The sequence below is a fragment of the Argiope bruennichi genome, chromosome X2, assembly GCF_947563725.1.
Source record: "Argiope bruennichi chromosome X2, qqArgBrue1.1, whole genome shotgun sequence".
NCBI lineage: Eukaryota > Metazoa > Arthropoda > Arachnida > Araneae > Araneidae > Argiope > Argiope bruennichi.
The window spans coordinates 50,395,532-50,413,020 of NC_079163.1; the positions used below are offsets into that span (position 1 = coordinate 50,395,532).

Sequence of the window (17,489 nt, forward strand, 5' to 3'; positions counted from 1 at the left end):
ATAAATTCATTTTAACTCTTTTATTCCCATATTGTAATATTTGAATAAAGCATTGAAATATTGTTTTTTTTCTGTAATTCATTTTTAGTACAAATCATGTCTCCAGTGTCTAGACCCTTCCTCATGTGCTCCTTCGAATTAAATTTCTCATTCAAAATCTTTAAATGTTTTAGTTATTATACTTTAATAAAGGAATTTTTAAGAAAATTAAATATTTCCTCCGAGTGGTTCTTCATTTGAATTCTGAAATAAGATCGACTTCCTACTGCTGAAATTTAATATCTTATAAGGATTTAAATTAAGCATATTTTTAATATATCTTGCTTCAATATAGAATTAATGTTAAATATGAAATAAATTAATTTTATATTTTAACATGCCTGTATATCTGGAGGAGACACCTCGTAACAGACAAAATACAAGAACTTTACTTCATCAAATATGAAAAAATGACGGACATTAATTCAATCGACTGTAAATAATTTTATTCTGAAGCCCATCTTAAAGCCAATTTCGTAATTCTGAACCTAAATTGTGCTAATAAATTGACATCGAATTAATCTAAAAAAAAATCATTTAAAGAGAATTACGCAGAATTGAAACTTCATGTAATATATGGGTATAAAGCTCTAGAGTATGAGGGAAAGGAAACCTGGTGAAAAAACTATTCCTTTTATTTACCCTATTTTATTTCACTAGTAAAATTAAAATTTCGTTTTGTATTTTAAATTCCATGCAAGTTTTTGTTTTCAAATAAAAGATCACCAAAATTGATCATGTATTAAAAAGGAGTAGACTGTTTTTAAATGAAGTGAATATAGAAATTAGAATCATCGTAAACAAAAACAGATTCAAGTCATATTTATTTTAATTAGTCATATTTATTTTAATTCAAGTCATATTTATCTTTTAATCAATATATGAAATTGCAAAAATATTTGTTTGTTTCATTTCCATTGAACGATGAAGGCTTCAACATCTGTTCATCTATAATTAATGAAGGTGAGTGTTAAATATTTTTATACAACATAAAATCCATTTTTTATGAAAGGTAGTTTGGAACTACTAGAATGAATTGAAAAGTATAAAAGTTGCTAATTGTCTGGACATACGCAGTGAAACTTACGTAAACTTTTTTCTCTTATATTTCAGTCCATATTAAAGGGGTTAAAAAAAGACGTAGATACTAAAGTTTTGATATATTCCTGAAAAAGTTCCAAATGTAGTTACGGCTTCAGCTGAAATTGTTTTCCACTAATTTGATAAATTGCACAGATCAGCTTAAGTCACACTATTGGAGGCGTTATGACAAAAATTACCATGAGCAACCACAAAGTAGTTTTGAATTAAAAGACAAAAAGCTGAACTCAAGATTTAGGTATTAAATTTGAAACTAAATTGCCTTTGGATCAATTTCAATAAAACTTAAAACTAGGTATACAATGGCAAAAAATGAAAGCAAAAACAATATTTATGTTTCAGATATCTTCTTATTTATATTGATAGGATTTCTCTCTCCTTTCGTACAGTGCACAACTACTTGGAAATATTCCTAAGTCATTCACTAGTATACTTCCTGGTCATTACAAAGTTCATTGATCTGATTTTTTAAAAGCACTACAAAGTTTCTTATGATATGCTAATACATATGCAGCAATAAGCTACACAGGATGCAATTTTATTGAAGGATGTAAAGGAAATATATGTATTGAATACAGTAATAATAGGCCTAATTACTGTCCAAACATAAATGATAATGGATTTATGGAAGTAAAAAGGGAAGATAAATAAAATGATCTAATATTTTATAGTGTAATTAAAGATATGCCTGTGTTTTATTAAACATATGCTAGATATTTAGACTTATTATTTACTTTGAGATTATGTTATTTATTGTAAACTTTTTGTTTAAAGCTGTTCCAATTACTATGTAACTAATTAAGTACTTGTTGAGGAAATACATGAAATAAGGTGGATTTTGGGAAATAATTGAGTGTCTGCATTGCACATATTTTTATCTGGATGTAGAAATCCGCCTTTTTATACTGCCCAAAAACAGAATATATTAATTTACATCTATATCTGGGAATGTCATGTAATGTTACTCTTGCTTATTTAATGCTTAAAATTTTTCTTATGAGGTGCCAAAGGAAATCTAGTATCTACCAAACACCAAAGAGGTCTGACTTTTTTTTTTTTTTTTTTTTTTGTACAAATGGCTTTTCTACATTTTAACAAAGAAGTTCAGTATAAATCGACAATTTTTAAAACAGGAAATTTTGCAAAGCATTCTTTTGTATTACCTTTAGACGATTTCAAAGCTCTTGATGAATATTAAATAGTAAGTAGCTAAAGTTACGAGATTTAAGTACTTTTAGAAATATTTGAAGGAGAATAAAAAAAAAAAATTAAGGGAGAAATTCTACGCACTTAGCATTTTTATGAATTAAATTTCATTTTTCTTGTTATATATCTCTATTGCAATTCAATTTTCTCATGATGTAATGTAATGTTGAAATAAATATGTTACGAAGCAATTCCTCTTCCTTTAAAGGCTGAATGGTTATTTTTTTACACATATTCATTTCAGTAAAAATCAATTTTAGATTTTAAAAAATAAGAAAAAGAACTTGTTGTTTGAAAAATTTAACAGTTCATGTAAGAAAGGAGTGTGTTTTTGTGAAAAATGGAGGGAAAATATAAATAGTAAAGGTAAAACATAAAAGTGCAATTAAATAAAATATTGTGATATGTAATAATTCATTATCGTTTCTTGAATATATTTTCTAAACCAATAAATTTCGGTGTTTATTTACAGATACATTTTTGGAAAAAATCTTTTTTTTTTTTCTTTTTTTTTTTTTGTTAGGTGACGCCGACAATCCTTTGAGATATACACTTTCTACACAAACATAGGACACATCTCTCAAGTCAAAACGTTAATTGAATGATTGAATAAATGAATGAAAAAAATTCAGTTTTGAATACTTACTGCTCCTTCAAATGATATGATATATATAGAAATCCATAACATTAAAAAATTTGAATATACCGTCTTGTGCAGCTTTAAAATCTCTTCCAAATGCCATGAAACGATTTGAAAATGAGTTTTATTACTATTTACTTTTTTAAATTTGAAAAAAAAACATTTATAAATTATTACTCAGTATTTCCAATGAGAACGACCAACATTAAAAGAAATCCATAATTTTAAATGACATTGCGTAAATTTCAAATTTCAAGAAAGAATGCAAAAATTAAAAATGAAGCAAATCTTTATTTGTTTGAAGACTGCGTGTAACAAACTTAGAAGGAAAAATTTTTGCAAGCATTTTTTTAAGTAATGTTTCCTTGGAAAAATTTTTTAGAAGAATGCAATAATTTTTTTTTCTAAAATAAGTTGAAAAATGATTTAAAATTTTTAGAATGATCATTGTTTAAAGTAGTAATGCTGGGTCTCTTCAGAAATAGAGAGATAATTTGTGCCCTCTGTTGGAAATAAAGGAAAGGAATTTAAAGGAAAATTGGAATAAAAGAAATCAAGGAATTGTGATTTTAGATAAAATAACAATTCTTTAATTGTGAATGTCAATCATTATGTCATTCTTTGATTGTGAATGTCATTAGCAATCATTATATTATTAAACTTAGCACAGATATTTGTGCATGGTTTGCAGATATTTATGAATACTATAATTTCTATTTTTATGACTTTTTTTTCTCAAACTTTTCATCGCAGCCTCTAGATTTGGCACATTTTTCTATTATTGACACAAATTAGTTCTGCTGCAAAGGAAGTGAATATGTTCAAGACAATGTATTTTAAAGCAATATTGAACCTGTAATTCAATCATGCTCTGAAAATATATTTCACATAAAATCCAAAATATATTTTAAACTTTAAATAATTTATTAAACAATTATAAAATTAAGTCAATGATTTCAATTTGAAATGCTATATTTCAAGATTATTATTAATCATCAGAAGAGAGAATTGTTGAATTCAATCACATGGCATCAAATGTTCAAAAATAGACAATAGAATGCTGAAGAGTATTGATTAATCCATAATATTATTTGTCACGATCTGACTCAATGTAAGGGTTTGGAAGCAATCACTCTCCATTTTATATCAAAAATATATATTTATTCCACACACAACAACATCGCGCATCGTTGGGAGCTATGTATTCCTCCCCGCTCTCTGAGAGGCTGGAATGCTGAGTCATGCTGCGCCTCAAGGCCATTTTATGATTAACAGGGATGAAACATACGTCATACTTTGGCGCGTTCTCTCCGAGAAAATTAGAACGATCGCTACAATATCTAGTTTTTTACAGTAATTAATCTGATTCTTAATGTTTAAAGAAATTTTTTTCATAAACTAAATATCAATTGAAGTGGCAAGTTTATATTTATTTATTAAAGAATTCCGTATTTTCGTGGATAAAGCTGACTTTCTAAAGTAAACGATATTCTACTGATTGCAACTATTTTAAAAATAGGAGCTCTAAATGGAAAAATTATTAAAATATTTTTAAAGTTTTATTCTTGTATTAAACTAGGTTAGTTTATAAAAAAATTTGAAAAGTAGCAAGAAATATTAATATAATTTCAGCGGCATATTTTCGGATTTTTTATATTTCTTCAAATGTTTTGAGAGCTTTTAAAACGTGAGGTTTTTTTTTTTTTTTTTTTTTTTTTTTTATTCCATTGACGCCAGGAAAATAAAAAGTAAACACAAACAACAGGCTTAAATAAGAAAGCCTCCACTGCCAGAAGGGGAACTTTCAAGTGGGTGTTTTTTTTTATAAAATATGAGTAACTCATCGTCGAAAAAAATTTTTTCTTTTATTTTATAAGAAATTAAAAAATTTACTTCATTATATTAATTATAGGATAATTAATTCAAATCTTTTCCTTAATACTAAATATTTTGTTAAATGAATAAAGTTTTATTACACATCAAAGCTAAAACATCCCCCACATTAATTTAACATTTTGTCAAATAGCCCTTTAGCAAATTATATTTAAATTTGTTAAAACGAAATTTTCGATTTACAAATATCAAGTGATTTTTCTGAAAATGAGAATCCTAAATTCAAGGAATATCAAAGTTCAAAAGGATAATTAAGATTGTGTTCGGTCATAATTTTCTGAATTACTAAAATATAAATAATGTTTATAACACTTTGTCTTTATTTGAATTCTTTCAATGTAGATGGCGCCACATTAAAGACGACTAATAAAAGATTTCTCATTCGTAAAACAAGAACTTTACAGAAGTGTTTGATTATGTAAATAACGAAAGCTAAAATAGAGCCTTTTATAGGAAATATTCTTATACATTTTATCACATTTATCTTTTTTCTTTTAATCTCTTTACTAATACCAAATTTTTAAAAAAAAAAATTATAATGTTAAATACATTATGCGTTAAAGTTTAAATTCATAATTTATTAGCGTTCTTGTAATTTTATAGGAGCTATATTTAGAAAATTGCCTAGAAGTATTTTTAGAGGATTTTTTCTCTGTCTAAAATTAGTTTAGTCATCAAAATAAATCATAAAAAATTTCCACAATGATTTGAAGCTCCGACGAATGGCGGATTTTGACAACTTGAGGCCAGAGCGGCTAAATTAATCAGATGCCTCTTTCTCAATAAATTGTATTGATGATCAGAAAGTAATATGCTATAAACAGATTTGCCATTTTAAATTCATCTTTATGTTTATTTTATTTATGTTATATATACATCAAATTAAGAAAGTTGCTACCCCGTATTATTATTATCTATTTATTCTAGTTTTTTTTATATAAAAAAATAAAATGACAGTGATTCCTTTCTCTCTTTGTTTTCCAAATTGAACGGGCATTACAGTGTACAAACATTCAATTTTTTATTTAAACAAGAATAAAAAAAATGTAACATTATTTTTTTCGAATACATCGTTTTTGTTTTCCTTAATTAAGTTTAAAAAGAACGGGTAATTTATTTATATAAAATAAATTGGTTTGAAATCACAAATCATCAGCTTTTTTTATGAACTATAATGAGTTTTATTATAAACGAGTTTTATTTTTATTTCATTTTCAAAAAGTTTAAAAATAAAATAGAAAGTTCAAAATTGATTGTTTTTATAATTACCAGAGGGAAACTAGCATCAACATGTTATTTTCGCTATAGATTTAATGGGAACAATTTATATTTATAAATGCTGCAAATGGCAAACATTTCGAGACTTGAAATTGTAGACAAGTTAACAAAGCTTTCAATTGCAAAATGCGATTTAATATAATTGAAAATAAAAACATTTCTTGACAATTAAAGGTTATTATTAGCATATTATCAATCTGTTCTTCTGTAGTTATCAAACTAATAACACATTTTTCTAAAATAATTGTTTCAAAAGATTCAGGAAAATTTAATATTTATTAGAAAAAAAAAGACCTGATGAGTATCAAATACATAATTCATGAATAAATATTTCGCAGATTTATTCCAAAATCTAAATCATTGCTTTGAGGATATTGTGAAAAAAAGCAAAATCCTGTTACTTTTGGCAATTAAAATTGTTATAATAGACAAAAAAGTATATCGATATATATATACAACTTCTTTGAAATCCCACTCAAACTGAATTTCTTTTTAATATTATTTTCATTCAATACATTGAATCAAAATAAATACATTTTTTTTATTTTATAAGAAACATTTATAAATTTATATATTCTGAACTTTCTTAAAATTAGTTTAAAGAATCCATTTTTATAAGTAAATAAAATAATAAGAAATTTATGAACCTCTTTCAAAACAGGTTCAGTAATATCCTCATACAAGTTGTAGTATTTTTTTTAACAACTCGCAGTTGCTCCGATTGAAAAAAAAAATGTCCATGTTCTTATCCCTGTTTTGAGCCGTTGGTAACAGTTAGAGATATTTGATCAATGGGAACTGAAGGAGTACAGTAAAAAAAAGATACTACATTGCCCTCGGACAGGGCAGCCTTATGAGTGTCAGCTTATTTTAATTCCCTTTTTTTATAGATATGGAAGCATCATCAAATTGCAAGATCATTCCAGCTTCCAATGTAGAAAGAAGAATTTGCTGTCGTTACATCAGTGGTTTGCTATCAGCGCTTCTGAACACAATAATCAAGATTTTACTTATGAAATGCGGGAATTTTACTTAGGAGGATAAAAACCCAGAAAAGTCAGAACTAAACATTTTTTTCTAGTATTATGTATATCAGAAATGCTTTAAATTTTGTGACAGAATTATTTAAAAATGTATGTAGTTATTTAAAATTATTTAATCTTCGTTTTTCAAAGATATAATTTTTATGAAATCTTCGCTGGGCTTCCAAAATATTTGATGCTAAAAAAATGCGTATTTCCTATAATTTATATATAAAAAAGGAAAAAAAACCATACAAACATTTTATTTCAAGAAAAGATGTGTTCATGTTAAATTATGGGACAGTTCTTAAATTAGTTTTTTCCTATTGAATATACAATCTTTATAATTTTTGTACTAAAATTATGAATCTTTCGTAATTTTTTCATACTATATATTCTGATGAAATATATTAATATTAAAGCATTTTCCATGCTTTTTTATATTGGAAATAATCCTAAGAATCCTTAAAATAGATTCTATGAATAATATGTCTCAAAATTTTTCTTTTTCTTTTGAAACCTCATACAGTGAGAATTCGAATAATTAGATATTCTTTGTTCATTTTGGAATGTATCATATTTTTTCTTTCATTTAAAAACATTAAATCAATACGAAAATAATTAGATGACAAACGAAATTAAATCCTTATTTCATTTTCTAAAATTATCATTCACTATATTTTGTTAAAAATTAAGTTCAGATTTCTTTAAAAAAATTTATCAATAAAGGAAACTATCGAAGGAATTCTCATTGAATCATTCGAAAGTGGAAACTGATAAATAGCCGTGATAGCAAAGAAAATTGTATTTTTAATTTTTAAAATCTGCATTTGTTTGTCTCCAAAAGACATAAAAAAACGGGCTAACTTCAAAAATTGAATAAATGATTAAATAAGTTATAAGTAAAAAATAACAAAGTTGTAATATCTTCTGAGAATAAATAGTTGTAATGGAAATTTAAGCAGATAGCAAAGGAAAATACGAAGAAATCTCCACACAAAAAAATGTATCAACGACATAAGATCAAATGAGGGGGGGGGCAATGCCACACCCTTTGTTTCTCTGTGACGGAAGAAAAGTGTGTGGCAATAACATTTCTTGTAAAAGAAGGTTTCCTTTCCTTTCTTTATCTTAGGATAACTGAGAATTGTTGACTCTTGAGTCAGTTAGCGAACTAATGCAAATTGGACTTCACTATTCTGAAAACATATTTGAAATAAATAAATCTTAAGAAAAGGGCTTTGAAATTTCAATGGAAGTTAATTCGAGTTAGAATGCGTTAGAGTACAACGTTCTTCCAAATGGAAATAAATTTCATAAAACACAGTTGCTTATTTGGTTCAGAAACAAAGCATTTTGATCATCGTCTCGATACGTCGTATCTGCCTCAGTTAATAATAATTTGTGAATCATTTAATATTGTTAATCATATTGTAACTTATTTAAAACAAGTATTTTTGATGCATCGGTTTTTTCCATTATTTTATAATTTTATACCTTTGAAATTTCTCGAATATCATTACTTTTTTAATAATTTATTGATCTTCCCTTTTTTGAGTTTATATTCTTGCTTACTTCTTAATTTATAGTTCTATCCTTGATATTTTTTCTTATTATGCACTTCGTTTAATTATTGTCATTTTCATTCAGTTTCTTACCACCACCACCCCTGTTTTTTAGTACAAAGGAAAAAGTTTTATGAACATACATACAAACTTTTTCCTTTGAACATACAAAAGTCATACAAACATACATCTCACCTTACACACCGGAATCCTCATAATGTTTACGTCTAAAAATCTAAAAAAGGATGTAGAAAACAGGAAGCTAAGATAGCAAAAATCTGAGCATCTGCTTTTGGGTGATAAAAAATATTTAAGAATGAATGCATAATCAAGACTAACAAGAAATAGTTTTTCAAGGACGAAGCTGAATATGAAAAAAATAAAATTAAAAATAAAAAGTAAAAAAACTAAGTAATAGACATAATTTTTATTAAAAAAAATTTTTTTTTGTCGGCAAATGGTTTACCTTTAAGACATTTTTCTCGATTTTGTCCAAAATCTATTAAAACATAAAATTGATGTGTTTTCTAATTAACTTGAGGGGGAAATGATAGTAGTTGATTTTCCGAGGTTTAAAAGATTAATTATTAATCATCTTATCTTTTTAAAATATTAGGGAGATATAAGAGCCTTTTATGAACCTTTTAGTCTTTCATTAAGGATATAATTACAAAAAATAAATCTCTTTAAATCTGTAGATATCTCAAGCGTTTATTTTTTCAACTCATAGTTTAATTACTGCAGAAATGAATTCCCAAAATGGAAGCCATCATCTTATTCATTTTATCATCATCTGATCCAATTCATTTTATTTCAACCATCTTTGAAAATTTCTCACAAAGTGATAAAAAATGCAATATATATGACAGTATCGGAGTTTGTCAAGTAGTTTTGTCTTTTATATATGGTGACTGGTTCTGGTCATTCAATATCAAAAGGAAACTATTAATACTTCCGCTTATGAAAGTCCTGTGACTTCCTGAATTTCTTCGCAATCGCCGACTTACTGACTGGCTATCGCTTAAGAGGGTGCTGCTACATCTTGAAGAATAAAAGAAAACATCATGATTATTAAGGTAATTAATCATTTTATTAATTAAAAAATACATCATTTTTGAGAAACTATCATTATATTTCGTAGTTGACCAAATGGATATTTGAATGATTTACTAAAACATGCAAAATTTTTGTGGTACTGTTTCGTTTTCTGAAAATCTTATCTTTTTTGTTTCATATTAGAATCTAACCTATTACAAACCTAACTGCATATTTTAAAATCTTTTCGAATTAATTCATTCAACCAAATGAGAATCTTATTTCTCTTATGAGAGAAGCTCTCTTGAAAAAGTAAAATAAATAATTTCTTGTTTAATAAGGATTTTCTTTTGGTAATTTTGAATGCATCACATTATTATTTATATCTTTGAAAAAATTAGTGTTGTCCATAAAGTATAAATAAATCGATTCTTCTATATTAAATTAGTTATCAATCTCCGACTTGAAGATAAAAAATATCTAGATGAAAAATTGAAAGAGTGTTTATCAAAATTTATTAAAAATAGCCATTAAAGCAAATCGTTTCATGTAATCTATTTCAATTATTTTTGAAATAAAGCGAAATTAGTCATATTTTTGCCTATTTTTGATAAAATATATTACATGTTATATTTTATAGTTGCATTCTTGTCGTTGGATATAAAATCCACACTTTTGTTCAATTAAATCATTTTTATTGCGTTTTATTTTCATTTCAATTTATGCTTGTATGTAAGAATAGGTTTAGAAGAGAATACGATATTAATTTAATTAATTAAGATAGATAGATACGATATTTATTAAATTAAGATAGATGGATACGATACTTATTAAATTAATTAAGATAGATAGATACGATATTTATTAAATTAATTAAGATAGATAGATACGATATTTATTAAATTAATTAAGATAGATAGATACGATATTTATTAAATTAATTTAAGACAGATATATGAACGTAAAAGCATAATGGCATGAATTTCAAAATTATTTCGAAAACTTTTCAAATTAACTTATACCAGAATTATACTTATTTACATATTTGAGGCAAGCAGAAACATATTTGCTTGTGTTTTTATTTATTTGTGTTTAACTTTTCCCTTACTAACGTTCATTGAATTGCTTTTGAATAATTATTTTCGTATGCTTTGTTTTATAAACGTCGGTGACCAAAAAACTTTTCTTAAGGAAAAAAAAAACTTTTTTAATAGAACAGCAAAAACATGCTATCAAAAGATAATCCCTTTTAAGAAAAACAGAACTCTTTATATAGCACAATTGTTGTATTCTGTCAGAATTCAGTATGATGAAATATTGCCAATAAATTTGAAGTAAAAAGAAAGGATTATAGAATTCAAACAGTATCCCATGAAAACGTGTATAATGCATGAAAAATAATGATAAATAAATTGTTATTAATAAATATAAATAACATAAATTTCGGCAAAATTAAGAAAAATTCGTATTTATTTATTTAGAAAAAGCGAGAGTTGCAAAACATAAACAATAACCAAAAGTCAGTAATAATAAAATAATAAAAAAAAATTTCTTAAAAATTGAAATTTTATAATAATTTTAAAAATTACTACCATAAAAATAATTACCCCAACTAGCGAATATTTTGTGCATGAGAAAGGAAAGGGTTTCTCATTTCCTTTCTCATCATTGAAAAGAATGATAGAGTATGATTTATACATTTCAAATCATACCTCTTAGGGACTGGTATGCTACATGCAGTGAGGGAAAATAAAGGCTATTTTATAGGAAGTACAAAGATCGGTGTTGGAGATAAGTGGGTGTATTTAAGTTTCAGCGATTAATGATACAGTGATAGACGACAAATGTCTTGTTAGATTATTAGATTACCAATGATACTAATATTTAAATTTATTATATCAAAATATATTATGTATATATATAGTCATCACTAAAAAAATAATTGAATTATGAAAGAAAATAATACTAATGATGCTTTTTTGCTTATTTTTCCAGATAGTGATACTTTTGATTGCTTGCGTTATCATTTCAAAAAGCATTGATGTGCCAATACGCTGTGCTCATGAAACTGCTTGCAATTGTACTAAAGTTTCTTTAGAATGCAAGTGTCAAAGCTCTGAAATTATTGTATTACAGTCTTTTGCAAAATATGACTGGAAGAGAGTTCTTGTGCAGGATTGCAATTTTGTGAAAGTTAGCCTTGGTGCATTTTTACACATGAATCTCGAAGAAGTTGTATTTCGAAACATTAATAAATTGAAATTCCGCCCATTTGCTTTTTCAGGTATCAAAACCATGGGTCGTTTTCGAATAGAAAACGTCAATGATTTAGATGTCGACTTATTCGGTATCAGTGGACTGTACGGTCTTGAAAGCGTTGCATTAATAAATGTGACAGCACCAAATCTATCAGAATTTGCAATTTCAGGAAGCAACGTAACTCTATTCGAAATTGAAGGATCATCTTTAATTTTAGACTCCTTCAGCATCGTTGTCTGGTCTATGAACGACATTTACATCAGAAATACAAACATTCAAACTCACACGAATTCGTCTCTCATCATTCGAACAGCTGATAGGGTGCATTTCCAAAATTCAGTCTTTGCCACGCTAGTTGACAGTAGTATTGTTGTTCTTTGGACTGATCTTGTTGAAATGCTCAACTGCTCTTTTAAAACTCTGCCACCAGCTTTCCTCTATGGTCACACTGATCATTTTAAATTTAATGATAATATTATTGATAACAGTGAAACAAATGCATTTCAGAAGTTTTTCATCAGTCACACAGCAGAATTCAAAAACAACAAATTTCTAGAAGTAGAACCAGATTCCATTTTTCCCTGCCCTAACAATAATGTTACTGAAGTGATTCAAAAAATTTCCATAGAAGGAAATAAATTCCACTGTGATTGTCGTTTGGCATGGCTATTTACAGGTAGAGAAATCTATTCACCTATAATACATTCAAGCATGTGCCACAATTATAAACAGATTTCACTGTCCCAAATGTTCAGATTTTTCTACTCTAACGAGTCTTGCAAATTTTCTGGATTTGATTCAACTCGAATGTTAGAAAAAATGAATCGTCAATTACTTAAAGACGACACAGTTTTCAGTAAATCGCCGTCCTTATACATTGGGACTTTTATAAAGAGCTTCATGATCAACGTATTTGCTTTGTGTTTAATGAGAGCTACCAGAACTGTTTGATTTTTATACATTTCCAACTTATGTATTTTTCAAATATATTAGTTATTGAATTTTCTATGTTTTAATGCAACTGTCATATATTTAATATTTAAATATGTTTCTGGAGAAAATTATAATGATTAATTACAGGGTGTATCAACACTTATTATCTATCTTATATCTTATAAAGGAAAGTGCTTTCGAAAAAGAACAGGTTTAATGATAGCAAGTTCTTTATTCTACACCATGAGATCAATGACTTACCAATTGGAAGCGGGGAGATTGTAGATACCGCCCCCCTCCTACGTCTGACATTAATGTGTTTACATTATTTCATAAAATGTCAAATACGATAAGGAAGTAAAAATTGATATTATACTCCTGGCTGCATTTCCCCTTGACAGGGCAAAAAACTGCATTATGTCTCGGGTGGTATTTCATTGTAGGGTTAAATTGTATGGCTGAATATGTGGTTTCTAGAAAGCTAATGATAAATATATCTTTATAGTTTAAAAATTTTGGAATGTGTATTCCTAAAGAAGCTTAATTGTCTTGATATTATAAAACACCAAAAAGACTAATCTATACTTATGAAAAGTACATAATACTGTTTCATGAAAGCATGATACATATACATGAAATCTCTCTGTTGAAAATGCACTAAGTCATTGAAATTTCACATCCTTTCAGAATTAATTAGTCTCACATCAAGGTAGTTTTGCTCCTGTGTTTTATTAATTAACCTATTTTGGACAGCCAAGTTCAGCATAAACAAGGAAGAGGAAAAGTAATTGCATTATCTTTTAATGTGGACAAATGTTCCTGCTTATTTGAAAAATATCAGTCTTAAAAGGATGTCTTAAGATTTCAGTAGGCCATTATTCGAAGATAACAATTATATAATAACACATAGTTAACCTGACATATTTGACTTGTTTTATGAAATTTGGTCGAAAATTGTGTTTAATATCAGTAGATGATAATTTTTTGACGCTGTAAGTGTCACTCGTTTCACTGAATGGTCAACAACATGACGCGGATTTGAAATTGAATCATTTGAAATTACCAGCATTTTCAAAGCAGCAAATTTACATTATCCACAGAAAAATATAAATCATACCTTAACATTTCATTAAATAAATACATATCTAGTCCCAAGATAGACTGTAATTTTTGATACACCCAGTATACTTGGAAGTAAGAGTGAAAAGTTGTTGCAGATTTATACGGTTATAATTTAATAAAATTACATCCTAAAGACTGCAATAGGAGTGGAGAGATTCTTATTGTGATTGTGGGTTAAAATGCATATTGAAGAAGATAAAACATTTTTGTCTATCACTTACTTCTACTAATATCTACTTTAGCTATCAGGTAGATACTACTATAAAATTATTTTAAGTTGTAGTAATTAATAAACTTCTCTATTTTTATAAAATTTAAAGTTAATATTTTAAAAAACTTAACAAATAATAAATAAGAAGAATTCTCCAGTTGTGGAAAAAATATCTTTCCGACTACGGTAACCTGAGCATTATGAAGAGAAATTGTTTTAAATTTATGTATATTTTTTATGCTGTATATAAAAATTTCCAAATCTTTATAATATTTTTTTTTTCAAATTCTACATAAATTTTCGAATGGATTCATGATATATATGCTTCTTATGAAATTTCATCAACGAATGCAAAAACATATAAATTCAGGATATAGATTTTCTTAAAGAACAAGAATAAAATGAATACAAGAAAACCAATATTTTATTTTTACATAACTGTATACTATCATGTATTAAAAGCTGTTTGTGTAAAAATCATTCAAATATAAATAGACTCTAAATGATAAAATCACAATAATTTTAATCAAATCATTCTACTCAAGCCAACCAAAGAATTAGGGAAATTACTGAGGATTAAATATGAAATTATGTAAAACAGGATATACAGGTAATTTAAAAAATTCAAATTAAGCGAAAATAACTTAAGAGAAAAATTACTAGACACTTAAGAGAAAAATTACCTTTCGTGCTTTGTATAATAATATCTGTCTTTAAGAAAGTCTTCATGTATTTTAGAATATGTTATATGGTAATGATTTAGCGATGTATAGATTTAAGGAAGAAAAAGCTTTCATTTAATTCAGTATCACGAATTGTTTTTTTGTATTCTAGAAAAATATTTGCACTATTTTTAATAAATACAGTATTTTGATTATTTTTGCAGATTGTTATTACTATTATACTTTTACTTTCATTTTAGATTTTTTTAATTAAAATGTTCTTTTAAAAAAGAAAGCAAACTAAGCCAAAAATATTTTGTTAATTTACTGAATTTTTCAAACTAAAAAAAATTTCTTTAAAATGTTTAAGATACTGCAAAAATCAAACGCTACGAATGATTTAAAATTGTTATCGCTAATTCTTGAATGTTTTAATGCTATATTTATGAATGCATGAACATATATATTCATTACTTATTCCCATTGTAATGATTCCTCATTATAAACAAATGTGTAATAAACTAAGATTAAATCAATTTTGTGTGTTTTCTCCAAAAAATATAATCTATTTTAAGAATTATTTATAAATAATTGAAAATTTATTTTGGAAGTAAATAGAAAATGAAAACCATAGTATCTCTGCATATCATTCTGATATTAATATTCCAAAATATTTTATTCAAGCATCGATCTTACAGCAAAGTTTGCTTTTCAGATTCATCAATAATTTACAGAAATGAGAACATTAAAACTTTATGAGAAATTTGAGAACATTAAAACTTTATGGAATCGATGGAAAACAACGTCGTGGCTGTTAAAAAAGCACAAAAAGAATAAAATCGTTTATTTAATATGAATTGCATTGCTGTATAAAAAGAAGTTTCTAACACTATAAAATTCGAACAATCTTGGAAATTTAATTGAACTACTCAGTGTTGGGAATTCTTTCATTTATGGTTATGTATTGCAACACCTGTCATTTATGTAAATGATGTCAAATTGTTTACGTGTACAAGTGAAAAATAAAAAAATAAATATGGAAAAAAGAAAACCGTGTTTCAGTTACTTTACTAACGGATTTCTTTGATTCTTCATCAGAATCTTTATTAATTTTTCAGTAATAAAATTGGTAATTATGTGGATCTCAGAATAACCTTTCCGTAAACCTTGAATAATTATAGAATGTGTTTAGTAACATTCCAAATATTCAAAAATTAATTCCTTCTCATATTAATTTTTACAATAATGGGAAGAAAAATATTTTGATTTTTTTTTTCTTTTTGCATCCTATTAAGAAAATTGCACCCCCCCCCAATCTGACATTGATGATAATAAATTTTTTAGATGTTTAATAAGCTATGCCAGCCAAAACTAAAAAAAACTATATTTAATTCATATGTTAGTTTAAAGGGAAATTAGGTGAGGTGTTATTTAATTATATCACCAAATATAAAGTTCATTGTTGTCTTAATTCTTACCATAAGATTATAAATTTCAATTTATATTATTTATTACTGGTGTGCCTCATCTCAATTTCCTACACTTTCAATTATTGTCGATTATTAGCTATTTTTAATATGTTTATTTCTAATATTTCTTCTGGTCATTGACAACTTAATATTAAATCAGATAAAATAAGCCTTTTGTCCAAAGCTGAATTTATTTCACTAATGTCAATAATTACAAATAAAGTTGACAAGGTAGGTAAAATCCTTCTTTATTTACATAAAATATGATGCACAGAATACAAAAAGTAGTCAAATATGAATATCTTAGAGACAAATATAAGTGATATTATTTGTTCTTCATTGTATGACATTATACATTATTTAAACAGTTTTAATATAAAAATCGAGCCAAAATAATGAAGAGTTAAAATATTAATAAAATGTGACTAGTTTTTTAAACGAATCATAAAATTTTATATTTTATAAAATATTAATATTCAGGGAGAATGTAAATAATCAATCAGTAGACGGTTTATATGATTCGTTTAATTGCAGACATTACGACTTCATTTAGTGACATTATTTGTAGATGCCTATTTTTTACCTTTGCTCAAAATTTTAAGAGTTTGAAACAACATATAACAGTCCAAATGAATAACAAAGAATGAATTCAATCTACAAACAGTTAAACATGCAATAAAAATAAAATATAATTTTAATCATTTGTGCATAGTTCGGTTATATATATATCATATATATATGTGAAATATATTTTTTCAAGTGCAGTCTTGAAATGTGAGTAAATGCTTTTAAAGAAAATTTAGCAATAAATATGCAATATATTAAGGATTTTCACTATTTTGTCTATATACACCTTGTAGAGATACAGTGGAAAACAGCTCATCATTTGGTTTCTTGTTAAATATATCAGTGGCACTTTTTCTTCTCATCGATGCTACTTCAACTAATGGCAAAGATGATAAGCGCACATCTCTTTCTGCCTGTAATCAGAAATGTTCACGTATTTTTCAACAAATCAACAAAGAAGCTTTGATTTGGAATAAAATTATATAGA

General features: G+C 26.2%; 2 protein-coding genes across 7 annotated transcripts in view; one reads left to right on the top strand and one right to left on the bottom strand.

Moving 5' to 3' along the window:
• Nucleotides 1–9,694: 9,694 nt before the first annotated feature.
• LOC129960944 (uncharacterized) lies at nt 9,695–15,217 on the top strand. Its single transcript, XM_056074700.1, has 2 exons — nt 9,695–9,820; nt 11,775–15,217. Exons 1-2 carry the CDS (start codon nt 9,809–9,811, stop codon nt 12,987–12,989), a joined length of 1,227 nt encoding a protein of 408 aa, XP_055930675.1. The 5' UTR covers nt 9,695–9,808; the 3' UTR covers nt 12,990–15,217.
• Nucleotides 15,218–16,726: 1,509 nt separating this feature from the next.
• The window catches only part of LOC129960102 (sodium-coupled monocarboxylate transporter 2-like), a 64,346-nt gene continuing 63,583 nt past the window's right edge, over nt 16,727–17,489 (bottom strand). For 5 of the 6 annotated variants that reach the window (XM_056073221.1, XM_056073219.1, XM_056073223.1 and 2 more), the window contains one exon: nt 16,729–17,415. In XM_056073221.1, the coding sequence (XP_055929196.1) occupies nt 17,257–17,415 (159 nt within the window). In that variant the 3' untranslated portion in view covers nt 16,729–17,256. Of the gene's footprint in view, nt 17,416–17,489 lie in introns of all 6 variants that reach the window. The other variant, XM_056073225.1, reaches the window with a different exon arrangement.